At 63.5% G+C, this 27572-nt stretch overlaps 2 protein-coding genes across 13 annotated transcripts in view; one reads left to right on the forward strand and one right to left on the reverse strand.

Annotated features, from left to right (window-relative positions):
* The window catches only part of MUC5B (mucin 5B, oligomeric mucus/gel-forming), a 42346-nt gene extending 16665 nt beyond the window's left edge, over positions 1–25681 (forward strand). The window contains exons 27-54 of one of the 7 annotated variants that reach the window (XM_050757839.1): positions 157–285; positions 517–661; positions 763–806; positions 896–1093; positions 1572–9420; positions 9769–10239; positions 11014–11496; positions 12016–12381; positions 13162–13589; positions 14025–15695; positions 15992–16173; positions 16458–16629; positions 18147–18400; positions 18742–18928; positions 19086–19311; positions 19419–19594; positions 19775–19844; positions 20271–20371; positions 20842–20873; positions 21132–21312; positions 21692–21796; positions 21933–21970; positions 22537–22656; positions 23063–23149; positions 23270–23392; positions 23706–23748; positions 23984–24086; positions 24909–25681. In XM_050757839.1, the coding sequence (XP_050613796.1) occupies positions 157–285; positions 517–661; positions 763–806; positions 896–1093; positions 1572–9420; positions 9769–10239; positions 11014–11496; positions 12016–12381; positions 13162–13589; positions 14025–15695; positions 15992–16173; positions 16458–16629; positions 18147–18400; positions 18742–18928; positions 19086–19311; positions 19419–19594; positions 19775–19844; positions 20271–20371; positions 20842–20873; positions 21132–21312; positions 21692–21796; positions 21933–21970; positions 22537–22656; positions 23063–23149; positions 23270–23392; positions 23706–23748; positions 23984–24086; positions 24909–25128 (14204 nt within the window). In that variant the 3' untranslated portion in view covers positions 25129–25681. Of the gene's footprint in view, positions 1–156; positions 286–516; positions 662–762; positions 807–895; positions 1094–1571; positions 9421–9768; positions 10240–11013; positions 11497–12015; positions 12382–13161; positions 13590–13854; positions 15696–15991; positions 16174–16457; positions 16630–18146; positions 18401–18741; positions 18929–19085; positions 19312–19418; positions 19595–19774; positions 19845–20270; positions 20372–20841; positions 20874–21131; positions 21313–21691; positions 21797–21932; positions 21971–22536; positions 22657–23062; positions 23150–23269; positions 23393–23705; positions 23749–23983; positions 24087–24908 lie in introns of all 7 variants that reach the window. The other 6 variants (XM_050757832.1, XM_050757833.1, XM_050757836.1 and 3 more) reach the window with 6 other exon arrangements.
* Positions 1–27572, reverse strand: part of POLR2L (RNA polymerase II, I and III subunit L) — a 627758-nt gene that overhangs the window by 418265 nt on the left and 181921 nt on the right. The gene's annotated exons all lie outside the window — the stretch shown is intronic.

Raw genomic sequence — 27572 nt, forward strand, 5'->3', positions numbered from 1 at the left:
GGTGAGGCACCACCTGGCCCAAGACCCTGCATGTCAGGGACAAGCCTGGGTCTGGCCCTGGGGACACCGGCCCCCACACCCGGGGTGGGGGCTGCCCTTCACAACAAGGGTGAGGGCCGGTGGGCGCCTCCTTAACCTCCGCCCTCTGTGCCCCAGCTTTGTTCTGTGACTTCTACAACCCACATGGGGGCTGTGAGTGGCACTACCAGCCCTGCGGGGCACCCTGCCTAAAAACCTGCCGGAACCCCAGTGGGCACTGCCTGGTGGACCTGCCTGGCCTGGAAGGTGAGGGGAACCTTTCTTGGATGGAGCCTCCTATCCTTGGGGTCCCGAGTGTATGTGGGGGGCCGGGGTTCCCCAGGGACGGGGTGTAGGCTCCCTTAAACTGTACAATGCAAGCCTTGGGGGCAGGCCCCTGCTGGCTGGTAGGGGGCGGCTACTCCCTACAGCATGGCGCCCCTGGCTGGAGAGACCTAAGGGCCCTGGTGAGTCTTCTGCTCACTCTGCCGGCCCTAGGCTGCTACCCGACGTGCCCACCCAGCCAGCCCTTCTTCAATGAGGACCAGATGAAGTGCGTGGCCCAGTGTGGCTGCTACGACAGGGATGGAAACTACTATGACGTTGGCGCAAGAGTCCCCACAGCGGAGAACTGCCAGAGCTGGTGAGGGGGTGGGGAGTGGGCGGCGCTGGGGGTGCAGGGCTGGGGAGCAGGCCCCTCAGGCTGCCCCCCAGGCCCTCAGCTCACCTCTCCCCCACCCCCAGTAACTGCACGCCCAGTGGCATCCAGTGTGCTCACAGCCTTGAGGGTAAGGAAGGGCCAGGGGGGTGGGGGAGTGGTGAGGGCCGGGGCCAGGGGCTCAAAGGCACCGGGTGACTCTGCCGGGTCCATCCCCAGCCTGCACCTGCACCTATGAGGACAGGACCTACGGCTACCAGGACGTCATCTACAACACCACCGATGGGCTTGGTGCCTGTTTGATCGCCATCTGTGGAAGCAACGGCACCATCGTCAGGAAGGCTGTGGCATGTCCTGGAACTCCGGCCACAACGCCATTCACCTTCACCACTAGCTGGGTCCCCCACTCCACGACAAGTAAGCCCTGCCTGGCTCTCCTGAGGCCCGGTCATGTCTGGGTGACAAGGAGGGAACCCCTGGGCTCTTGATGCAGGTGCCCTGAATGGTAGCAACAGTCCCAATCCACTGACCTGCCGAGCTCTGTCTAGGGGTGCACAGCCCCCACAACACCCTGCGTGTCTTCAGGGGCTCCCCAGGAAGCCTCTGCACGATGATTGATGGGATAACCCAGGGGGGCAGTAAAGCTTTCCCAGACTCCGTCCCATCCCTCAGCATGGCCTATCCCAGCTGGCCGACTCCCTCAAGGCCAGGCTGCCAGGCTCCAGTCCCTCATATAGAAACGGCTCTAACCAAGGCTAAGGCAGGCACCTGGGGTCCCCAGTATCCCACAGGGGCAGGGCCAGCCCTGGGACAAGGGTCCTCTGGGGCCCCTCCACCTTGTGAGGCCAGGACTGGAGGATGCTGAGCCAGGACCCCTCTCCCACACCCCTTGCAGGCCCGGCCCTCCCAGTCTCCACTGTGTGTGTCCGCGAGGTCTGCCGCTGGTCCAGCTGGTACAACGGGCACCACCCAGAGCCTGGTCTGGGAGGCGGAGACTTCGAGACATTTGAAAACCTGAGGCAGAGAGGGTACCAGGTGTGCCCTGTGCCAGCCGACATCGAGTGCCGGGCAGGGCAGCTTCCCGACATGCCACTGGGAGAGCTGGGCCAGCAGGTGGACTGTGACCGCGTGAGGGGGCTGATGTGCGCCAACAGCCAGCAGAGCCCCCCGCTCTGTCACGACTATGAGCTGCGGGTTCTCTGCTGTGAATACGTGCCCTGTGGCCCCTCCCTGGCCCCAGGCACCAGCCCCCAGCCCTCCCTCAGTGCCAGCACGGAGCCTGCTGTGCCTACCCCTACCCAGACCACAGCAACCGAAAAGACCACCCTGTGGGTGATCCCGAGCATCCGGTCAACAGCAGCCCTCACCTCACAGACTGGGTCCAGCTCAGGCCCCACGACAGTCACCTCCCTGGCCCCAGGTACCACCACCTGCCAGCCCCGGTGTCAGTGGACAGAGTGGTTTGATGAGGACTACCCCAAGTCTGAACAACTTGGAGGGGACGTTGAGTCCTACGATAAGATCAGGGCTGCAGGAGGGCACTTATGTGAGCAGCCTAAGGACATAGAGTGCCAGGCCGAGAGCTTCCCCAACTGGCCCCTGGCTCAGGTAGGGCAGAAGGTGCACTGTGACGTCCGCTTCGGCCTGGTGTGCAGGAACTGGGAGCAGGAGGGCATATTCAAGATGTGCTACAACTACAGGATCCGGGTCCTGTGCTGCAGCGCCGACCACTGCAGGGGACGAGCCACGACACCACCACCGGCCACATCGCTGGAGACGGCCACCACCACCACCACCACCCAGGTCCTGTTCTCAACGCTGCAGTCAACGAGTAGCCTGGGGGTGACCAGCACCACAGCAGTCCCCACCCTCTCAAAAGGACTGACATCCCCCAGATACACGGGCACCCTTGGTACAGCCACCACAGGAGGCCCCACGGTTCCTGCAGGCTCCACAGAACCCACTGTCCCAGGGGTGGCCACATCCAACCTTCCAACACACTCAGTCCTGCCAGGGACCACGGGGAGTTCGGGCACATGGCATCCCTCACAGCCACCCACGCCAGCCCCAACGACAATGGCAACCTCCAGAGCTCACCTGACAGGCACAGCCAGCTCCAGCTCCAAACAGCCGCTGACCACGAGCCTGGCGCCGACACTCTCGAGCGAACTGTTCACCTCTCAGGCCGAGACCAGCACCCCCAGGACAGAGACGACACTGAGCCGCTTGACTGAGACCACCACTAGCCAGAGCACTACCCGCTGTCAACCGAAGTGTGAGTGGACAGAGTGGTTTGACGTGGACTTCCCAACCTCAGGGGTCGCAGGCGGGGACATGGAAACTTTTGAAAACATCAGGGCTGCTGGGGGCAAGATATGCTGGGCACCAAAGAGCATAGAGTGCCGGGCAGAAAACTACCCCGAGGTGAGCATTGACCAGATCGGGCAGGTGCTGACCTGTAGCCTGGAGACGGGGCTGATCTGCAAGAATGAGGACCAGACAGGCAGGTTCAACATGTGCTTCAACTACAATGTGCGTGTGCTCTGCTGTGACGACTACAGCCACTGCCCCCACACAGCCGCCCCCACGCCCACCTCCTCCACACAGGCACCCAGACTCACCTCCATGGGGGCCACCAGCCCCACAGTGACTGCCTCCACAGCCATTGCAACCTGGAGCACCAAGTCACCAGCAGTAACAGGATCCTCAACTCTGGCCACCACTCAAACTGGCCCCAGCTTCTCCAAGACCACAGAGAGGGTGTCCCTCCCCAGTCCCTCTGCCCCTTTACCTTCCACCGCCAGCCTCCTCCCTACCAGGGGGCAGCAGACCTCCCAGGCTCCATCCATGCCCACCAGTCCAATTGTGACCAGCACCCCCACAACGTCCCCCGTGGTGACCGCCCGTGTGCACACAACCCTGCGGACTTCCAGCTCTGGGCCCACCATCGGGACGACCCTGCCCTCTGGCCCCCCGTCTCCCAGCACGGGCTGTGTGCCTCGCTGCACCTGGACAGACTGGTTTGATGAGGACTACCCCAGCTCTGACCCTGATGGCGGGGACTTTGAGACCTTTGGGGTCATCCGCTCTGCTGGCCATACCTTCTGCGAGCATCCACGGGACATTGAGTGCCGCTCTGAGAAGGAGCCCAACCAACCCCTGGAGGCCCTGGGGCAGGTGGTGCAGTGTGACGTGAGCATTGGGCTGGTGTGTAGGAACCGTGACCAGTCTGGGCCCCTGTGGTACTGCCACAACTTTCATGTGCGGCTGTTGTGCTGTGATGACAGCCACTGTGCCAGCACTCCCACGAGCACCGGATCCATGGCTACCACTCCCACGAGCACCGGATCCACGGCTACCACTCCCACAAGCACCGGATCCACGGCTACCACTCCCACGAGCACTGGATCCACGGCTACCACTCCCACAAGCACCGGATCCACGGCTACCACTCCCACGAGCACTGGATCCACGGCTACCACTCCCATGAGCACCAGATCCACGGCTACCACTCCCACGAGCACCGGATCCACAGTTACCGTACCCATGAGCACCGGTTCCATGGCTACCACTCCCACGAGCACCGGATCCACAGTTACCGTACCCATGAGCACCGGATCCACGGCTACCACTCCCACGAGCACCGGATCCATGGCTACCACTCCCACGAGCACCGGATCCACGGCTACCACTCCCACGAGCACCGGATCCACAGTTACCACTCCCATGAGCACCGGATCCACAGTTACCATACCCATGAGCACCGGTTCCACAGCTGCCACACCCAGGAGCACAGGCACCACAGCCAGGCGCTCCTCCACCCCAGGAACAGCTCACACTGTGAAAGTGCTGACCACCACAGCCATCACAACCCAGGCCACCAGCTCCACAGCCACCCCCTCCTCCACCTCAAGCACTGCTCAGAGCCCCAAAGGGTTGACCACCACAGCCACCACAACTGTGGCTGCCAGCTCCACGGTGACTTCCCACCCCCCAGCAGGAACCACTGGTACCACCCTGGGTGGTACCACCTTGATCTTCACAGAGCCAACCACTAAAGCCACCATGACCACGCCCACCAGCTCCATGGCCACCGCCTCCTCCAGCCAAGGAACAGCTCACACCCCAAAAGTGCTGAGCACCACAACCATCACAACCATGGCCACCACCTCCAAAGCCACCCCCTCCCACACCCCGGCAACTGCTGCCACCCCAAATGTGCTGACCACCATGACCACAACACCCACAGTCACCGGCTCCAAAGCCATTCCCTCCTCCAGTCCAGGGACTGCACCCACCCTTCCAGCACTGACAAGCACAGCCACCACACCCACAGCTACAAGCTTTACAGCCATCCCCTCTTCCTCTCTGGGGACCACCTGGACCCTCACAGCACAGACCACCACACCCACAGCCACCATGTCCACAGCCAGACCCTCCTTCACTCCAGAGACTGCCCATATTTCCACAGTGCTTACCACCACGGCCACCACAACTGGGGCCACTGGCTCCATGGCCACCCCCTCCTCCAGCCCAGGAACAGCTTACACTACCAAAGTGCTGACTACCACAACCAGGGGCTTCACAGCCACTCCCTCCTCTAGCCCAGGGACTGCACCCACACTTCCAGGGCGGATCGGCACAAACACCACACCCACAACCAGCGGCTCCATGGTGACCCCCTCCTCCATCCCAGGGACCACCCACACCCCCACAGTGCTGACCAACACCACCACAACCGTGGCCACTGGCTCTATGGTAACACCCTCCTCTAGCCCACAGACCACTGGTACACCCCCAGCACTGGCCACCACGGGCACGACAATCACGGCCACAGGCTCCACCACCACCCCTTCCTCCGCTCCAGGGACAACTCCCATCTCCCCAGTGCTGACCACCACGGCCACCACACCTGCAGCCACCAGCACCACAGTGGCTCCCTCCTCTGCCCTAGGGACCACCCATACACCCCCAGTGCTGTCCACCATGGCCACCACACATGGGCGATCCCAGCTCCCTGAGAGTCCCCGCACGGTACCCACAGCCCGGACTTCCATGGCCACCTCGGGCGCCACCCACATCACAGAGCCATCCACGGTGACTTCCCACACCCCAGTAGGAACCACCGGTACCACCCCACACTCGACTCCAGCCCTGTCCAGCCCTCACACTCACAGCAGAACCACTGAGTCACCCCTTTCTCCAGGGAAGACCACCCCGGGCCTCACCACGGCCACCTCCAGGACCACGGCCACGGCCACAACCAGCGAGACCCGTGCCTCGACCCTGCTGTCCAGCAGCCCCACATCGGCCCCCACGACCCCGGTGGTGTCCCGGTGGTGTGAGCCCCAGTGTGCCTGGTCAGACTGGCTGGACTACAGCTACCCCATGTCGGGGCCCTCTGGCGGGGACTTGGAGACCTACTCCAACATCCGCGCGGCTGGAGGGGCCGTCTGTGAGCAGCCCCTGGGCCTCGAGTGCCGCGCCCAGGCCCAGCCTGGTGTCCCCCTGCGGGAGTTGGGCCAGGTCGTGGAATGCAGCCTGGACTTCGGCTTGGTCTGCAGGAACCGTCAGCAGGTGGGGAAGTTCAAGATGTGCTTCAACTACGAAATCCGTGTGTTCTGCTGCAACTACGGCCGCTGCCCCAGCACCCCGGCCACCAGCTCCAAGGCCACACCCTCCTCCACTCTGGAGACAACCGGGATCCTCACAGAGCCAACCACTACAGCCATCACAACAGTGGCCACGGGCTCCACAGCCATGCCCTCCTCCACTCCGGGGACCACCGCGATCCTCACAGAGCCAACCACTACAGCCATCACAACAGTGGTCACGGGCTCCACTGCCATCCCTTCCTCCACCTCAGGGACTACTCAAATCACCAAAGTGTTTCCCACCACAACTGCAACGACTGAAGCCACTGGCTCCACGGCCAACCCCTCCTCCACCCCAGGGACTACCGGCTCCACAGCCACCTCCTCCTCCACTCCTGGGACCACCTGGATCTTCACAGAGCCAACCACAACATTGACCACGAATGTGGCCACCAGCTCCACAGTCACCCCCTCCTCCACCCCAGCAACTGCTGCCACCTCAGAATTGCTGACCACCATGGCCACGAAACCCACAGCCACTGGCTCCAAAGCCACTCCCTCCACCAGTCCAGGGACTGCACCCACCCTTCCAGTTGTGCTGACAAGCACAGCCACCACACCCACAGCTACCAGCTTTACAGCCATCCCATCCTCCTCCCTGAGAACCACTTGGAACCTCACAGCACAGACCACCGCACCAACGGCCACCCTGTCCACAGCCCACGCCTCTTCCACTCCAAGGACCACCCACACCTCCACAGCGCTAACCACCACGGCCACCACAATCCAGGCCACTGGCTCCACGGCCACCCTCCTCACCTCAGGAACAGCTCACACCTCTAAAGTGCTGACCACCATGGCCATCACCAGAAGCTCCACAGCCACCCCCTCCTCCAGCCCAGGGACTGCAAGCACTCTTACAGCACTTATCACCACAACCACCACACCCACAACCAGCAGCTACACAGTGACCCCCTCCTCCATCCCAGGGACCACCCACACCCCGACAGTGCTGACCAACACCACCATAACTGTGGCCACTGGCTCTATGGCAACACCCTCCTCTAGCCCACAGACCACTGGTACACCCCCAGCACTGGCCACCACGGGCACGACAATCATGGCCACAGGCTCCACCACCACCCCCTCCTCCACTCCAGGGACAACTCCCATCTCCCCAGCGCTGACCACCACGGCCACCACACCTGCAGCCACCAGCACCACAGTGGCTCCCTCCTCTGCCCTAGGGACCACCCATACACCCCCAGTGCTGTCCACCACGGCCACCACACATGGGCGATCCCAGCTCCCCGAGAGTCCCCGCACGGTACCCACAGCCCGGACTTCTGTGGCCACGTCGGGCACCACCCACATCACAGAGCCATCCACGGTGACTTCCCACACCCCAGTAGAAACCACCGGTACCACCCCACACTCGACTCCAGCCCTGTCCAGTCCTCACACTCACAGCAGAACCACTGAGTCACCCCTTTCTCCAGGGAAGACCACCCCGGGCCTCACCACGGCCACAACCAGCAAGACCCACACCTCAACCCTGCTGCCCAGCAGCCCCACATCGGCCCCCACAACCCCGGTGGTGTCCACGGGCTGTGAGCCCCAGTGTGCCTGGTCAGACTGGCTGGACTACAGCTACCCCATGTCGGGGCCCTCTGGCGGGGACTTGGAGACCTACTCCAACATCCGCGCGGCTGGAGGGGCCGTCTGTGAGCAGCCCCTGGGCCTCGAGTGCCGCGCCCAGGCCCAGCCTGGTGTCCCCCTGCGGGAGTTGGGCCAGGTCGTGGAATGCAGCCTGGACTTCGGCTTGGTCTGCAGGAACCGTCAGCAGGTGGGGAAGTTCAAGATGTGCTTCAACTACGAAATCCGTGTGTTCTGCTGCAACTACGGCCGCTGCCCCAGCACCCTGGCCACCAGCTCCAAGGCCACACCCTCCTCCACTCTGGGGTCAACCTGGATTCTCACAGAGCCAACCACTACAGCCATCACAACAGTGGCCACGGGCTCCACGACCATCCCCTCCTCCACTCCAGGGACCACCGCGATCCTCACAGAGCCAACCACTACAGCCATCACAACAGTGGTCACGGGCTCCACAGCCATTCCCTCCTCCACTACAGGGACTACTCGAATCACTGAAGTTTTTCCCACCACAACCGCAATGACTGCAGCCACTGGCTCCACGGCCAACCCCTCCTCCACCCCAGGAACCACCTGGATCTTCACAGAGCCAACCACCACTGCCACCATAACTGTGGCCACTGGCTCCAAGGCCACGCCCTCTTCCACTCCAGCATCAACCTGGATTCTCACAGAGCCGACCACTACAGCCGTCACAACAGTGGCCACGGGCTCCACGGCCACGCCTTCCTCCACTCAGGGGACAACCGGGAGCCTCACAGAACCAACCAACACTGCCACCATAACTTTGACCACCAGCTCCACAGCCATGCCCTCCTCCACTCCAGGGATGACCTCGATCCTCACAGAGCCGACCACTACAGCCATTACAACAGTGGCCACGAGGTCCACGGCCACGCCCTCCTCCACTCCGGAGACGGCCAGGATCGTCACAGAGCCAACCACCACTGCCACCATAACTGTGGCCACCAGCTCCACAGCCACGCCCTCCTCCACTCCAGGGACGACCTTGATCCTCACAGAGCCGACCACTACAGCCATCACAACAGTGGCCCCGGGCTCCACAGCCACGCCCACCTCCACTCTGGGGACGACCGGGATCCTCACAGAGCCAACCACTACAACCATCACAACAGTGGCCACAAGGTCCACGGCCATGCATTCCTCCACTCCGGGGACAACCGGGATCCTCACAGAGCTGACCACTACAGCCATCACAACAGTGGCCCCGGGCTCCACAGCCACGCCCTCCTCCACTCCAGGGACGACTGGGATCCTCACAGAGCCAACCACCACTGCCACCATAACTGTGGCCACTGGCTCCACGGCCATCCCCTCCTCCACTCCAGGGATGACCTCGATCCTCACAGAGCCAACCACTACAGCCATCACAACAGTGGCCACAGGCTCCACGGCCACGCCCACCTCCACTCCGGGGACGACCGGGATCCTCACAGAGCCAACCACTACAACCATCACAACAGTGGCCACAAGGTCCACGGCCAAGCATTCCTCCACTCCGGGGACGACCGGGATCCTCACAGAGCTGACCACTACAGCCATCACAACAGTGGCCCCGGGCTCCACAGCCATGTCCTCCTCCAGTCCAGGGACGACTGGGATCCTCACAGAGCCAACCACCACTGCCACCATAACTGTGGCCACTGGCTCCACGGCCATCCCCTCCTCCACTCCAGGGATGACCTCGATCCTCACAGAGCCAACCACTACAGCCATCACAACAGTGGCCACAGGCTCCACGGCCACGCCCACCTCCACTCCGGGGACGACCGGGATCCTCACAGAGCCAACCACTACAACCATCACAACAGTGGCCACGAGGTCCACGGCCACGCCTTCCTCCACTCCGGGGACAACCGGGATCCTCACAGAGCCGACCACTACAGCCATCACAACAGTGGCCACGGGCTCCACGGCCATCCCCTCCTCCACTCCAGGGATGACCTCGATCCTCACAGAGCCAACCACTACAGCCATCACAACAGTGGCCCCAGGCTCCACAGCCACGCCCTCCTCCACTCCGGGGACGACTGGGATCCTCACAGAGCCAACCACCACTGCCACCATAACTGTGGCCACTGGCTCCACGGCCATCCCCTCCTCCACTCCAGGGATGACCTCGATCCTCACAGAGCCAACCACTACAGCCATCACAACAGTGGCCACGGGCTCCATGGCCACGCCCACCTCCACTCCGGGGACGACCGGGATCCTCACAGAGCCGACCACCACTGCCACCATAACTGTGGCCACTGGCTCCACGGCCATCCCCTCCTCCACTCCAGGGATGACCTCGATCCTCACAGAGCCAACCACTACAACCATCACAACAGTGGCCACGAGGTCCACGGCCACGACTTCTTCCACTCCGGGGACAACCGGGATCCTCACAGAGCCGACCACTACAGCCATCACAACAGTGGCCACGGGCTCCACGGCCATCCCCTCCTCCACTCCAGGGATGACCTCGATCCTCACAGAGCCAACCACTACAGCCATCACAACAGTGACCACGGGCTCCACGGCCACGCCCTCCTCCACTCCGGGGACGACTGGGATCCTCACAGAGCCAACCACTACAACTGTCACAACAGTGGCCACGAAGTCCACGGCCGTGCCCTCCTCCACTCCAGGGAAGACCTCAGTCCTCACAGAGCTGACCACTACAGCCATCACAACCACGGGCTCCACGGCCACACCTTCCACTCCGGGGACGACTGGGATCCTCACAGAGCCGACCACTACAACCATCACAACAGTGGCCACAGGCTCCACAGCCCTGCCCTCCTCCACTCCGGGGACTACTGGATTCCTCACAGAGCCAACCACCACTGCCACCATAACTGTGGCCACTGGCTCCATGGCCATCCCCTCCTCCACTCCAGGGATGACCTCAATCCTCACAGCGCCGACCACTACAGCCATCACAACAGTGACCACAGGCTCCACGGCCACGCCCTCCTACACTCCAGGGAAGACCTCAATCCTCACAGAGTTGACCACTACAGCCATCACGACAGTGGCCACGGGCTCCACGGCCATGCCTTCCTCCACTCCGGGGATGACCTCGATCCTCACAGAGCCAACCACTACAGCCATCACAACAGTGGCCACGGGCTCCACGGCCACGCATTCCTCCACTCCGGGGACGACCGGGATCCTCACAGAGCCGACCACTACAGCCATCACAACAGTGGCCACTGGCTCCACGGCCATCCCCTCCTCCACTCCAGGGATGACCTCGATCCTCACAGAGCCAACCACTACAACCATCACAACAGTGACCACGGGCTCCACGGCCACGCCCTCCTCCACTCCAGGGAAGACCTCAATCCTCACAGAGCTGACCACTACAGCCATCAAGACAGTGGCCACGGGCTCCACGGCCACGCCTTTCACTCTGGGGACAACCAGGATCCTCACAGAGCCGACCACTACAGCCATCACAACAGTGGCCCTGGGCTCCACAGCCATGTCCTCCTCCACTCCGGGGACTACCGGGATCCTCACAGAGCCAACCACTACAACCATCACAACAGTGGCCACGAGGTCCATGGCCACGCCTTCCTCCACTCCGGGGACAACCGGGATCCTCACAGAGCCAACCACTACAACCATCACAACAGTGGCCACGGGCTCCACGGCCACGCCCACCTCCACTCTGGGGACGACCGGGATCCTCACAGAGCCGACCACCACTGCCACCATAACTGTGGCCACTGGCTCCCCGGCCATCCCCTCCTCCACTCCGGGGATGACCTCGATCCTCACAGAGCCAACCACTACAGCCATCACAACAGTGGCCACGGGCTCCACGGCCACGCCTTCTACTCCGGGGACGACTGGGATCCTCAGAGAGCCAACCACTACAGCCATCACAACAGTGGCCACGGGCTCCACAGCCACACCCACCTCCACTCCGGGGACGACCGGGATCCTCACAGAGCCAACCACTACAACCATCACAACAGTGGCCACGAGGTCCACGGCCACGCCTTCCTCCACTCCGGGGACGACCGGGATCCTCACAGAGCCGACCACTACAGCCATCACAACAGTGGCCACAAGGTCCACGGCCACGCCTTCCTCCACTCCGGGGACGACCGGGATCCTCACAGAGCCGACCACTACAGCCATCACAACAGTGGCCACGGGCTCCACGGCCATCCCCTCCTCCACTCCAGGGATGACCTCGATCCTCACAGAGCCAACCACTACAGCCATCACAACAGTGGCCCCGGGCTCCACAGCCACGCCCTCCTCCACTCCGGGGACGACTGGGATCCTCACAGAGCCAACCACCACTGCCACCATAACTGTGGCCACTGGCTCCACGGCCATCCCCTCCTCCACTCCAGGGATGACCTCGATCCTCACAGAGCCAACCACTACAGCCATCACAACAGTGGCCACGGGCTCCATGGCCACGCCCACCTCCACTCCGGGGACGACTGGGATCCTCACAGGGCCGACCACCACTGCCACCATAACTGTGGCCACTGGCTCCACGGCCATCCCCTCCTCCACTCCAGGGATGACCTCGATCCTCACAGAGCCAACCACGACAGCCATCACAACAGTGGCCACGGGCTCCACGGCCACGCCCACCTCCACTCCGGGGACGACCGGGATCCTCACAGAGCCGACCACCACTGCCACCATAACTGTGGCCACTGGCTCCACGGCCATCCCCTCCTCCACTCCAGGGATGACCTCGATCCTCACAGAGCCAACCACTACAGCCATCACAACAGTGGCCACAGGCTCCACGGCCACGCCTTCTACTCCGGGGACGACTGGGATACTCACAGAGCCAACCACTACAACCATCACAACAGTGGCCACAAGGTCCACGGCCACGCATTCCTCCACTCCGGGGACAACCGGGATCCTCACAGAGCCGACCACTACAGCCATCACAACAGTGGCCACTGGCTCCACGGCCATCCCCTCCTCCACTCCAGGGATGACCTCGATCCTCACAGAGCCAACCACTACAGCCATCACAACAGTGGCCCCGGCCTCCACAGCCATGCCCTCCTCCACTCCGGGGACGACTGGAATCCTCACAGAGCCAACCACCACTGCCACCATAACTGTGGCCACTGGCTCCACGGCCATCCCCTCCTCCACTCCAGGGATGACCTCGATCCTCACAGGGCCAACCACTACAGCCATCACAACAGTGGCCACGGGCTCCACGGCCACGCCCACCTCCACTCCGGGGACGACCGGGATCCTCACAGAGCCGACCACCACTGCCACCATAACTGTGGCCACTGGCTCCACGGCCATCCCCTCCTCCACTCCAGGGATGACCTCGATCCTCACAGAGCCAACCACTACAACCATCACAACAGTGACCACGGGCTCCACGGCCACGCCCTCCTCCACTCCAGGGAAGACCTCAATCCTCACAGAGCTGACCACTACAGCCATCAAGACAGTGGCCACGGGCTCCACGGCCACGCCTTTCACTCTGGGGACAACCAGGATCCTCACAGAGCCGACCACTACAGCCATCACAACAGTGGCCCCGGGCTCCACAGCCATGCCCTCCTCCACTCTGGGGACTACCGGGATCCTCACAGAGCCAACCACTACAACCATCACAACAGTGGCCACGAGGTCCACGGCCACGCCTTCCTCCACTCCGGGGACGACCGGGATCCTCACAGAGCCAACCACTACAACCATCACAACAGTGGCCACGGGCTCCACGGCCACGCCCACCTCCACTCTGGGGACGACCGGGATCCTCACAGAGCCGACCACCACTGCCACCATAACTGTGGCCACTGGCTCCACGGCCATCCCCTCCTCCACTCCAGGGATGACCTCGATCCTCACAGAGCCAACCACTACAGCCATCACAACAGTGGCCACGGGCTCCACGGCCACGCCCACCTCCACTCCGGGGACGACCGGGATCCTCACAGAGCCGACCACCACTGCCACCATAACTGTGGCCACTGGCTCCACGGCCATCCCCTCCTCCACTCCAGGGATGACCTCGATCCTCACAGAGCCGACCACTACAGCCATCACAACAGTGGCCACGGGCTCCACGGCCACGCCTTCTACTCCGGGGACGACTGGGATCCTCACAGAGCCAACCACTACAGCCATCACAACAGTGGCCACGGGCTCCACGGCCACGCCCACCTCCACTCCGGGGACGACCGGGATCCTCACAGAGCCAACCACTACAACCATCACAACAGTGGCCACGAGGTCCACGGCCACGCCTTCCTCCACTCCAGGGATGACCTCAATCCTCACAGAGCCAACCACTACAGCCATCACAACAGTGGCCACGGGCTCCACGGCCACGCCCTCCTCCACTCAGGGGACGACTGGGATCCTCACAGAGCCAACCACTACAACTGTCACAACAGTGGCCACGAAGTCCACGGCCGTGCCCTCCTCCACTCCAGGGAAGACCTCAGTCCTCACAAAGCTGACCACTACAGCCATCACAACCACAGGCTCCACAGCCACACCTTCCACTCCGGGGACGACTGGATTCCTCACAGAGCCAACCACCACTGCCACCATAACTGTGGCCACTGGCTCCATGGCCATCCCCTCCTCCACTCCAGGGACGACCTCGATCCTCACAGCGCCGACCACTACAGCCATCACAACAGTGACCACGGGCTCCACGGCCACGCCCTCCTCCACTTCAGGGAAGACCTCAATCCTCACAGAGCTGACCACTACAGCCATCACGACAGTGGCCACGGGCTCCACGGCCACGCCTTCCACTCCGGGGACGACCAGGATCCTCACAGAGCCGACCACTACAGCCATCACAACAGTGGCCACGGGCTCCACAGCCTCACCCTCCTTCACTCCAGGGACAACCAGGATCCTCACAGAGCCGACCACTACAACCATTACAACAGTGGCTATGAGGTCCACGGCCACGCCCTCCTCCACTCTGGGGACGACCGGGATCCTCACAGAGCCAACCACTACAGCCATCACAACAGTGGCCACAGGCTCCACGGCCATACCTTCCTCTACTCTGGGAACGACCAGGATCCACACAGAACCAACCACCACTGCCACCATAAGTGTGGCCACCAGCTCCACAGCCACGCCCTCCTCCACTCCGGCGTCAACTTGGTTCCTCACAGAGCCGACCACTACAGCCATCACAACTATGGCCTCGGGCTCCACAGCCACCCTGACCTCCACCCCGGGAACAACGTACTCTCCCAAAGTGTTGACCATCACAGCCACCACACCCACAGCCACCAGCTCCAAAGCAACCCCCTCCTCCACTCTGGGGACGACCTGGATCCTCACAGAGCCGACCACTCTAGCCACCCCGACTGAGGCCACTGGTTCCACAGCCACCATACCCACAGCGCCCAGCTCCTCAGCCACCCCTTTCTCCAGCCCAGGGACTGCAGGCACCCTTCCAGTGCGGACCACTACAGCAACCACGACCATGGCCACTAGGTCTACTGCCATCCCCTCCTCCACTGTGGGAACAGCTGGCACCCCCAAAGTGCTGACCACCACGGCCACCAGGCCCACAGCCACTGGTTCCACGGTTCCCAGCTCGTCCACCCTGGGGACCACCCACACCCCCGCAGTGCTCCCCAGCAGCCTGCCAGCCTTCAGCATGTCCACTGTGTCCTCCTCAGTCCTCACCACCCTCAGACCCACTCACTTCCCCAGCTCCCACTTCTCTACTCCCTGCTTCTGCAGGGCATTTGGACAGTTCTTCTCACCTGGTGAGTGGACGTGGATAATGCTCCTGTAGCCTTTCCCCACACGCTATGCTAACCTGGGTCTGCCTGTCCTGGGAGCCAGTTGCTTTCTCCCTGCCAGCCATGCTTATTCCCACTGGCCTCGCTTGGCTCCCCCTGGCCACACCTGGTCCCCACTGGCCACGCTCAGTCTCTGACCTCCACGGTCCCTCCCTGGAGCAGCTGCTCCCTTCTGCGTGGCCTCTGCCTTTGCTCCCCCAGGACGCTGGCTTGCCGGTTGCTGGGAGTGGCTTATCTTCCTACGGTGTTGTTCTTCACAGGGGAAGTAATCTACAATAGGACAGACCGAGCCGGCTGCCAATTCTATGCCGTGTGCAACCAGCACTGTGACCTCGACCGCTTCCAGGGCACCTGCCCCACCTCCCCACCACCAGCGTCCTCCACCCTGCTGCCCTCGCCCTCCCCTGCCCCTGGCTGTGACAATGCCATCCCTCCCCGGCAGGTGGGCCCCGCCTGCCCTCTATCTTCCCTGCTGTGTGCACAGGGTCTGGGTCGGCTGGAGGCACAGCCAGTGCCCAGCCCCTGAGGCCCAACTCAGTGACCCCCCCGCCAGTAGCTCCAGCTGGTGGAGGCACACAGGGTCTGGGGGCCAGGCTAGCACGGGGGCCGCCCTCCCCAGGCAGGCTCTTGTGGCCACCGGGGGCTGTGGGCCACGAGGGGTGGGATGGGCAAGGGATGGGTCCCGTGAGCTGGTCCAGGTGAGGACGTGCATGTTCCCGGCTGCAGGTGAATGAGACCTGGACCCTGGAGAACTGCACGGTGGCCAGGTGCGTGGGTGACAACCGTGTCGCCCTGCTGGACCCAAAGCCCGTGGCCAATGTCACCTGCGTGAACAAGCACCTGCCCATCAAAGTGTCCGACCCGAGCCAGCCCTGTGACTTCCACTATGAGTGCGAGTGTGAGTGCGTGGGCAGCCGCGGGACTCCTCCGGGGGCAGGTGGAGCAGAGGGTGCCGTCAGCTAAGCTGGCAGGATGGGGCATGGTGGGGCACAGTGGGGCATGGTGGGGCATGGTGGGCATGGTGGGGCATGGTGGGGCGTAGTGGGCATGGTGGGGCGTGGCGGGCATGGTGGGGCATGGCGGGCTGTGGTAGGGTGTGGTGGGGCACGGTGGGGCACAGTGGGGCATAGTGGGGCACAGTGGGGTGTGGTAGGATGTGATGGGGCATGGTGGGGTACAGTAGGGCATGGCGGGGGTGGTGGGGCATGGTGGGGTGCAGTGGGGCATGGTGGGGCATGGTGGGGCACAGTGGGGTACGGTAGGGTGTGATGGGGCATGGTGGGGTGCAGTGGGGCATGGTGGGGCGTGGTGAGGCACAGTGGGGTGCGGTAGGGTGTGATGGGGCATGGTGGGGTGCAGTAGGGCATGGCGGGGGTGGTGGGGCATGGTGGGGTGCAGTGGGGCATGGTGGGGCATGGTGGGGCACAGTGGGGTGCGGTAGGGTGTGATGGGGCATGGTGGGGTGCAGTAGGGCATGGCGGGGGTGGTGGGGCATGGTGGGGGTGTTTGGCAGATCGGTGGCATCCCTTCAGGAAACCATCTTGTACCATGCTGTCTTGGGCCTCAGTGGTGCACGCTGTGTGAGCTCTTAGCATGCAGGCTCTGTGTCCACAGAGCTGAAAATGCTGACACAGCCCAGAGGAGAGGGAGCGGAGGCCAGGTTGCTGAGCTTGTCTGCACATCAGCCTGTGTGGTTTGAAAGGGACCCCATCCAGGGGCTTCTGGGGCCTGGAGAAGCTCAGGATGGAAGTGGGAGCCCAGAGGAGCTTTTGTCTCCTGGGTCCTAACAGCGGCTTCCATCACTGTGCGGGACCCGCCGCTAAGAGGTGACGGCGTTCTCTCTCCTCCGCACGTCCTTGGCCCAGGGCTGCTGTTCCAAACCGCCACAAGCTGGGGAGCTTAGACAGCAGAAACTCACTCTCCGTCCTGGAGCTGGAAGTCTGAGATCAGGGCTACGCTCCCTGCTGAGGGTCTGGGGAGGTCCTTCCTGCCTCTCCCAGCTTTGGGGGCTCCAGGTGTCCCTTGGCTGTGACCGCATCCCTCCAATCCCCGCCTCTGTCTCTGTGGCCCCCTCTCTGTCTGTGTCTCTTCTTTCTCCTGTGGGGACACCGGTCATTGGATTGAGGGCCCACCCAGCTAGTCCCCGATGATGTCACTTCAAGATGCTTCCCTTAACCCCATCTGCAAAGACGCTTTCTCCCGGCAAAGCCACATGCAGAGGTTCTGGGGTGGCCATAGATTTTGGGGGACACCATTGCAAGCACTGGACCCATTTTATAGACAAGGCAGTTGAGGCCCTAGGGCTTCAGTGGCTCCCCGAGGCGGCAGTCACGGTGCTGACGCTGGCTGCCATGGCGCCTGGGGAGCGAGGGCACCACCAAGGAGCCTGCCGGCCCATCCGTCTGTGTCCCGCAGGCATCTGCAGTGTGTGGGGCAGTTCCCACTATTCCACCTTTGACGGCACCTCTTACACCTTTGAGGGCAACTGCACCTATGTCCTCATGAGAGAGATCCACGCACGCCTTGGGAATCTCAGCCTCTACTTGGACAACCACTACTGCGCGGCCTCTGCCGCTGCCGCCAGCTGCTCCCGCGCCCTCAGCATCCACTACAAGTCCATGGATATCGTCCTCACCGTCACCACGGTGCATGGGAAGGAGAAGGACTTGGTGAGTCCAGGCTGCGTGCGGCACAGTGTTGGCCCAGTCCCAACCACACCTGGCCAGGCCGACTGCAGGCCGGGGGACCCAGGTGCCGCAGCGATGGCCCTGTGCCCAAGACAGCTCCCAGGGGGTAGGGAAGGCCTGTGGGGCTGCCTTAGGCCGAGCACACTTTGTGGTCTAAATGCAGTCGACGGGAGACCCCAGGCCCTCAGGGAAGATCTGGGCTTTGGGGTGAGGGATATACAGGGGGGTCTCTGCACGTCGAGGCAGAGCCCTAAAGGCAAGCCCCACTCCCCGAGCCCACCTGGCACTGCCTCCCAGCTCAGGGATCCCCCGGATTCCCCCAGATCCTGTTTGACCAAATTCCGGTGAGCAGCGGTTTCAGCAAGAACGGCGTGCTTGTGTCTGTGACGGGGACCACCACCATGCGCGTGGACATTCCTGCCCTGGGTGTGAGCGTCACCTTCGATGGCCACATCTTCCAGGCCCGGCTGCCCTACAGCCTCTTCCACAACAACACCGAGGGCCAGTGCGGTGAGTGGGCAGCGGGTCCTGCCCCAGCCAGGGCTGCTGCTGGGCCCGACGACCCAGAGAGCATAGGGGAAGCCCGGGGAGGGGAATGAGGGGGAGGCAGGTGGGGGCTGTGAAAGGCTCCCCGGATTCCAGCCCCGTGGTGACACCCTGCCCGCAGGCACCTGCACCAACAACCAGAGGGACGACTGTCTCCAGCGGGACGGAACCACTGCCACCAGCTGTAAGGACATGGCCAAGACTTGGTTGGTCCCTGACAACAGAAAGGACGGCTGCTGGGCCCCAACTGGCACGCCCCCCACGGCCAGTCCCCCAGCCCCGGTGTCTAGTGCACCCACCCCTAGCCCGTGCCCGCCACAGCCGCTCTGTGATCTGATGCTGAGCCAGTGAGTCCTCCCTTCGGGGGTTGCAGGCCCTGGGGCGCCCCCGCCTGCCCCCACACAGGCAGCTCCCTGGGGCCGGGCTGAGGCGTGCTGATTGCTTTGCCCCACAGGGTCTTTGCCGAGTGCCACGACCTTGTGCCCCCGGGCCCATTCTTCAATGCCTGCATCAGCGACGGCTGCCAGGGCCACCCCGAGGTGCCCTGCCAGAGCCTGGAGGCCTACGCAGCGCTCTGCCGCGCCCGGGGAGTGTGCAGTGACTGGCGAGGTGCAACCGGCGGCCTGTGCGGTGAGTGGGGGCGGCCCTGGGCCCCAGACTCCTCGGCCTCTCTGAGTGGCCTGTGTGGTGAGTGGGGGCGGCCCTGGGCCCCAGACTCCTCGGCCTCTCTGAGTGGCCTGTGTGGTGAGTGGGGGCGGCCCTGGGCTCCCCAGACCTCTCAGCTTGTCTGACACCTCTCTGTGCCCACAGATCTCACCTGCCCACCCACCAAAGTGTACAAGCCGTGCGGCCCCATACAGCCTGCCTCCTGCAACTCCAGGTGAGTACAGGGATGGCTAGTGCTGTCCCCACCACCCAGGCCTGCCTGACTAGTTGGGGGGAGCAGGAGGAGGCCAGAGGGTGTCCCGCTGGGAGTCACAGATCTCTGGGGTGCCCCTGAGCCCAGGACTCCTTGGAAAACATCCCCTGCTGCTCCCAGATGCCTTAGAGACAAGAGTCCGTGGCTAGGCCTGGCCCCCCATCCCCACCTGGCCCTGCCCCGAGTCCCACCCATCCCAGACTACCCTTAGCCCCGCCCAGCCCCGCCCCCAGCCCCGTCCCCAGCCCCGCCCACTCCGAGTCCCGCACTCCACCCATTCGTCTCCTTCCCTGCTCCCCACTGCCCATCCTGGGGACTCCCGTGGATGACAGTACTGGGAGGCCTCCTGGATCTCTGGGTCCCAGGGCCTCTCTTGTCGCCCTGCAGGAACCAGAACCCACAACTGGAGGGGCTGGCGGAGGGCTGCTTCTGCCCCGGGGACCAGATCCTCTTCAGCGCACACACGGGCACCTGCGTGCAGGACTGCCGTAAGCTCCTCCACCTGCCGCGGGACACGACCCTGGGCCCGACCCAAGCACACGCAGGGTGGGAGGGGCCGCCCAGGCCCACGACATGCTCTCCCCTCTCCCCAGCGGACCCCTGTGACCTGTTCTGCGCCCCCAGAGGCACAAGATGGCCCTATTGTGGCCCTGAGCCCTACAGAGCCCCCACGGTCCCCTGAAGCCCCACTGGGAGGCTCCGTCCTTGTGTGATCCTGCGGTGGTCCCTTGCCTGAGCCCTGCCTCCCACCACCATGGCCGAGGCTTCCATGCACTGACAGCTGGGCTCACGGTGCCCTGGCCTGAGCTCCAGCCACATCTGACACCCTGAAAGTTCTCCAGGGCCTTCCATCCCACGGGGGAAGCAGGCGCCAGGCCTGAGAGCACCTCCCGTGGCCAGAGGCCCCTCCGCCTGCAACCTCAGCACCCTCAGTGACACCGTGCTATTTCCTTTCCAGCCTGCGTGGGACCTGATGGGCTTCCCAAGTCTGTGAGTGGCTCCACCCCCACCTGCCCTACCCCACCCTCTTGCGAGCTTAGGGAGGGAGCGAAGGAGCATCTCCACCCCACAGGGCAGCTGTGGGGCGCCCGAGTGTGACATGGACGTGTCGGTGGCTGGTGTGGGCTTCCTGCCCCCCCAATCTGGGCCACTCGGGTACCAGCCCAAGGGAGGGGGTGGCCGGACAGATGCCCAGGGTTGACCTGTGCCTGTCCAGGAGCCCTCAGGGACCCCCTCAATCCATTCCAGCCCGGGCAGCAGTGGATCAGCAACTGCCAGTCCTGCGTGTGTGATGAGGGCTCAATGTCGGTGCAGTGCAAGCCCCTGCCCTGTGAGGCCCAGGGTCACCCCTCACCGTGCAGCCACCCCGGCTTCGTGACCGTGACCAGGCCCCGGGCCGACGACCCCTGTTGCCCCGAGACAGTGTGCGGTAAGACCCTGCGGAGCAGAGGTGCCCGGTGTAGGGTGACGGGGGACAGAGCCGGTGCCCACCAGGGGCCCGTGGGGTGGGCACAGGAGAGCAGAGGAGTGTCCTAGCGTGACCGCAGCAGGACCACTCGGCAGAGATGGCCTCCAGGTGCATTATTCTCCTCCTAAACATGAGGCTGGTGACCTCAGGCCTGCCCAGGAGTGGCCCGGGGATGTGGGAAGCAGCGGGGAGGTGGCCAACCAAGGGGCCTGGAGGGAGCCCCGAGGGGCCGTGAAGCAGTCAGGTCCTCAGGGAAGAGCACACCTGCGACTTACGCTGGGAACAGCGGTCGGGAGGAGGAGTGAGCAACGCCCAGACAGAGCCCTCCGTCCTCCCGCAGTATGCAACACAAGCACCTGCCACCAGAGCCCACGCGTGTGCCCGCCAGGGCAGGAGTTGATCAGCACCCAGAAGGAGGGCGATTGCTGTCCCACCTTCCTCTGCAGTGAGCGGGGCTGGGGCGGGACTGGGGCCGGGCTGTGGGTGGCCACTCACCCGGGGGTTGGGGGTGCAGGACGGTGGGGGCGCTGGGGCACATGCTCCCTGCCATCGGTCGTGGGCTCAGCTCCCTTTCCTTCCAGGACCTCAGCTGTGTTCCTACAACGGCATCTTCTATGGGGTAAGGGCACAGCAGCGGGCGGGTGTGGCCCTGGGACTTGAACATGTGTGTGGGATGCCCCGGGGCCCTCTGAGCCCCACTCCTTGTCTTGACATTCCTGCCGTGAGGGCAGATCTGCACAGGGGCCCTGGGCAGGTCAGAGCTGGGACATGCTTGGGACTCGGGGGCACCTGACGTCGACAGCTGTGAGTTCCACACCTGCTGCCTCTGAGAGGTCCCTTCAGGGGCTCCCAGCAACCGCCTGGGGGCAGCACACGCCTGCCCAGGGTCCCTGCCCACCCGGATTCCTGCCCGCCGGATTCCTGCCCCCACGGGGTCTCTGCCCACCAAGATTCCTGCCCATATGAGGTCTCTTCCTGCCCGGAATCCCTGCCCACCTGTGGTCCCTGTGTTGGTCCCTGTGTGCATCGGCTCCCTGCCTGCCTGGGTCCACGTTCAGCCAGGGGTGCATCCACGCTCCATCTGAGGAAGGAACAACTCCCTGCGGGCCCCAACGGGTCATGGGGAGGAGTCCTGGCCCTGGTGCCCCACCGGTGCCCTCAGTGCCACCCTCCCACCCATTGCAGGTTGGTGCAACCTTCCCAGGGGCTCTTCCCTGCCACATGTGTACCTGCCTCTCTGGGGACACCCAGGACCCAACGGTGCAATGTTGGGAGGACGCCTGTCACAATACTACCTGCCCCCAGGTGAGCCCACAGCTGCTGGGCAGACCCAGTCCCGAGTCACTGTTATCCCGGCTCCCTGGGGTTCTCTAGCTCGGCCATTGCTGGGGTCTTGTTTGTTCCCAAAGGGAGGGTATGAAGTAGGAGGATGACTGAGGGGGGCTGGGGGTGGGACAGGACCTGCAGGCTGCTGGGGACAGGGTCTGGGATCAGGTTCCAGGAAGGCAGGGGTAGGTAGAGAGAAGGTGCTGGGAACTGGGGTGAGGCTGAGCCAGGATAACTGGGTGGGGGCAACTTCTTCGGGTATAGACCCAGGCAGGGACAGGGCTAAGGACCCCTGGGCCACTGGGGTATAGACAGGAGGGCAGGCTGGGCTGGGGCATGCACTGGAGGAGAGGGTTAGGGCCTGATGCCCCTCCTGTCCCCACAGGGCTTTGAGTACAAGAGAGCGGCCGGGCAGTGCTGTGGGGAGTGCGTGCAGACTGCCTGCCTCACGCCCAATGGTCCGCCAGTCCAGGTAACAGCAGAGGCATGTGGGGGCAGGTCTCAGCTCCCTCCCTGGAGACCCTCACCCCCAACAGGGCTCCACACAAGAGATCATTGATACTCAGCTTCCACTCTCACCCTTGCATTTCAGCTGAACGAAACCTGGGTCAATAGCCGTGTGGACAACTGCACCGTGTACCACTGTGAGGTCGAGAGCGGAGTCTATTTGCTGACCCCACAGCCTGCATCCTGCCCAGATGTGTCCAGCTGCAGGGTGTGTGCTGGAGGCCCCACCCCTGCCTGAGAGGCCCCGCCCCTGCCTGGGAGGCCACGCCCCTGCCTGAGAGGCCCCGCCCCTGCCTGAGAGGCCCCACCCCTGCCTGGGAGGCCCCGCCCCTGCCTGGGAGGCCCCACCCCTGCCTGGGAGGCCCCGCCCCTGCCTGGGAGGCCCCATCCCTGCTTGTGTGGCCCCTCCCCTGCCTGAGAGGCCCCACCACTGCCTGGGAGGCCACCCCTGCCTGGGTGGCCCCCTCTCCCCAGGAGGGAGGCCCTGCCCACAGCCCTGCCCCCTGTCTTTGGCCCCCCAGGGGAGCCTCAGGAAAACCGGCTGCTGCTACTCCTGTGAGGACGGTAAGTGGAATCCACCTTCCCACACCAACTCCAGCTCCAGCTCCAGCCCGTCGCTGCCCATCCATTCCTGCCAGACGTCTGCACTGGGCAGCAGTGTGATGCCAGAGTCCAGACTCCACCCTCGGTCCTGGAGGGCCATGGGAGGGGTGGTCCTGTGGGGAGGGTCGGCCCAGCAGGTCCAGGCCCTCAGAGTGAGGGTCCTGTGGGGCTCTGCATCTGCCTTTCCTCCTCCCAGACTCCTGTCAGGTCCGCGTCAACACAACCGTCCTGTGGCACCAGGGCTGCAAGACTGAGGTCAACATCACCTTCTGTGAGGGCTCCTGCCCCGGAGAGTCCAGGTGAGTGCGGTGGGTCCGCCCTAGCCCGTCAGTTGGCTGGCACCCTGCTATGGGTCAGGGGGGCCTACGCCAGCTCCAGGAAGGAGAGAAGGAGCTCCCCAGCAGGGCTCCCCCTCTCCACGTCCATCGGTAGAAAGCCTGGGGCCGCTCTCCCCAGCAGGGCTCCCTGCTCCATGTCCATCAGTGGAAAGCCTGGGGCCGCTCTCCCCAGCAGGGCTCCCCTCTCCACGTCCATCGGTGGAAAGCCTGGGGCCGCCACTCTCCCCAGCAGGGCTCCCCGCTCCTCTGTCCATCGGTAGAAAGCCTGGGGCTGCTGTCCTCAGCAGCGCTCTCCCTCTCCACGTCCATCGGTAGAAAGCCTGGGCCCGGCTGAGCTGAGCCACATGGCACAGAGCTCCCAGCTGCGAACCCAGGTTCAGGTGTCCCCCCGGGGAGAGTGGGCGGAACCAGAGCCTTCTGTAGAGCCCCCCCATGACTTGCCGCTGTGGCTGGCTGTCAGCAGGAAGGGCCAGGAGGGTTGACCCTTAGCTAGAAGAGGCAGGAGGAAGGGTCAAGGACTGCTCAGAGTCAGCAGGATTGGAGGAGCTGGTTCAGACAGGCAAAGAGCAGGCCACAGAAGACAGAGCCGGGAGCCAAGGGACCCTGGGGCCCAGAGCTGCCCATTCTGAGAAGGTGGAGCCCCAGGTGCCCACAGAGCAGGCCGCTGTGGACAGAAGGGGACGGCCGTCTGGCCCAGGACCCCAGAGGCCCACGCGTCAGTGTGCCTGGGCAGAGAAACGGCGGGGCCAAGGTGGCCGATGTGAGGGCCCCCTGCGTCCACAGGTACTCGGCAGAGGCCCAGGCCATGCAGCACCAGTGCACCTGCTGCCAGGAGAGGCGGGTCCACGAGGAGACGGTGCCCTTGCGCTGTCCCGACGGCTCGACTGTCCTGCACACCTACAACCATGTGGATGAGTGTGGCTGCACGCCCTTCTGTGTCCCTGCGCCCATGGCTCCCATATACCCCCCCGGCTTCCTGGCCCGGGAGGCCACTGCCGTCTGAGGATGTTCTGCCTCCATCCCCATGCTCTGTCCACCTGGAGCCAGGACGTGCATTGCCCGATCATGAAAACCTTGGGCCTGCTCTGCGGAGCCCCCTGGCCTCTGTGTGTGGCACCCCGTGCCTCTGTGCTCCTGCTGCCCACCCTGTGGGTGAAACCGGACCCTGGAAGGGTGAGGGGCCAGCAGGACCCCTTTCAGGAGGGCACCACTCAGGAGTCATGTCCTGGGAGAGCCTGTGGCCCACCTTGGCCTTGCCCCTCCTTGATGTCACTGGGACGCCCTGGAACAAGCTAAGCATGTGCAGGCCTGTGTGTCCCTGCCATGGCCAGAGTCCCCAGGCAGCACGGATTCTGGCTGGCCACATCCGGCCACTGGGGCACAGACAGGCTGGTCCAGGCAAGGCCGGCTGCTGCCAGGAAGCTGCGCTAGACCTGCCTGCTGCAGGGTACCTCGGGGCTGAGGTCACAATGGCCAGGTCAGAGAGAGGTCGGCATCCCAAAGCCCCCTCTGCTCAACCCAGCCCAGTTTTGCAAATAAACGCTGAGCATCGAGTATGTTTCCTGTCCTGATGTCTTTTCTTGTCTACCATCTCTCCCAGGCTGTCCGGGTCCCCTGTGAGCTGCTTGCCTGGGGCCTGCAGGCTGGAGGCCACATCTAGGGGACAGTGCAGGACGCCCAGCAGCCACTGAGGGGCCAGGAAGCCTCTGGGAGGGCCAGGCAGGGTGTGGGACAAGGAGCTGCTTGGTCATCCACATGCGCCTGTGGGCACCCTGGGAGTCACTCTTGGGCTGTGGGAGCACTGCCCAGGGGACGAGGGGCAGGGGGCCGCCAGGACCCAGAGGTCACCCCGGCTGTTATTTCCAGTATGGGGGATTGTGTGAGGAAACCAGCTCATGCAGGAAGATGGAGGCAGTCAGTGGGGCAAGCAGGCAACCAGGCCTGGTCAGCGGGGAGGCAGCCACCCGCCAGGGCAGGTGCATGGAGGCGGGCGCAATGCTGCCAGGCTGGTGCTGGGCCCTGCGGGGCCGCTTTTCACCCCGTCCCATGCACACCTCCCCGGGAATGCTTTCCTTGGGCCACTTGCTACACGAGCCACACGTGAGCTTGCTCGCCTCCTGTCCCGCCTCCACACGCACAGGCAAGGCTTTCTGCCCTTCCTTTCCATTGCTCTGTCCAGAGCAGAGAGCACCCGGTGCAGACGGTAGGGTATCGGGGAGCCTGTGGGATGGGTGGGGTTGGCAGCTGGGGCTGCAGGTGTGGGCAGGGAAGACAGTGAAGGTGGTACCAGCCAGGACCTAGACACAGTGGGATGTAGGGAGCTTTGGACACAAAATGACCTCCTACTGGGCAGGGGGCGGTTACAGGCAGACCGTGACCTGGGGAGACAAGAGCAATGCTCATGCCTGGCTGCGGAAGCCTCTGCTGTGGGGGCAGAGTGGGGCCTTCCCCACACTGGGGCCTGCCTCTGCCCTCTGCCCTCTGCCCTTGGGTGGGTCCTGCCCTGCCCAGGAAGTGATGCTATCATGCTGTACATTTACAGAGCTCCCAGCTCCTAGGGGCCTGGCCAGGCCCCTGCCAATGCTCCAAAGCTCCAGCCTCTGCTGCCCTCCTGGGCTGAGGCCCAGCAGGACCGGCCACCCCAGGACTGGGCTGGAGATAGTCAGGGGAGCCTGACAAGGTTGCAGGTGGGCTCCGGTGGGTGGTGGGCTAGGATGGTCACCACTGGGGAGAGCTTCTATAGGTTTACCCTGCGCCTCCGAGGCTGATTCCCTGGAGGTTGCGCCAGGTCACTGCCTGACCTGGGTCTGCATTCAGCCACGTGTAACCGAATGGTTTCCTAAACCTCAGTCATTCTCACGGTGCGATGGTTTCCTTAGACCCATTTACGTCAGCGTGTGGGTACAAGCACCCCTCTCAGAGGCCCGTGCTGTGCTGTCCCTGTGCCCCAGAACCGTATCATTCAATCCTGACAATACCCTGTGTGGTGTCTGCTATTGTGTCTCCCACTCCACAGGTGGGAACACTGAGGCACAAAACAATGAGAAGGTTCTGTCAGGGGGAAAGCTGGGCTCACACCCAGGCAGCCCGAGTCGAGGCCACACTCAAAACCACAGGGCTCTGCTGATGCCCCAGAGCAAGGAACTACAAAAATAAACACAGTGAATACAAACCAATGTTACTTAGACTTTAAAGATGTTTTAAAAGGGATTTCTGGTTTCCAGATGGAAAAGTGGGCATGTCTTCCCCCACAGACACAAAATCATGACAATGATAGAAAGAAACTTTAAAATAGCAGCAACTGAAAGCAGGAAAGTAAATCATCCGCACCGCCGGCAGATATCCTGAAAAGGAGACATTTGGAAAGTGCTGAGAGGGGGCCCAAAGCCTTTTGTAGGAGGCTGTTCTCACCCTGCTATGAAGAAATACCCGAGACTGTGTAATTTG

Source organism: Macaca thibetana, chromosome 14 (genome assembly GCF_024542745.1).
Source record: "Macaca thibetana thibetana isolate TM-01 chromosome 14, ASM2454274v1, whole genome shotgun sequence".
NCBI lineage: Eukaryota > Metazoa > Chordata > Mammalia > Primates > Cercopithecidae > Macaca > Macaca thibetana.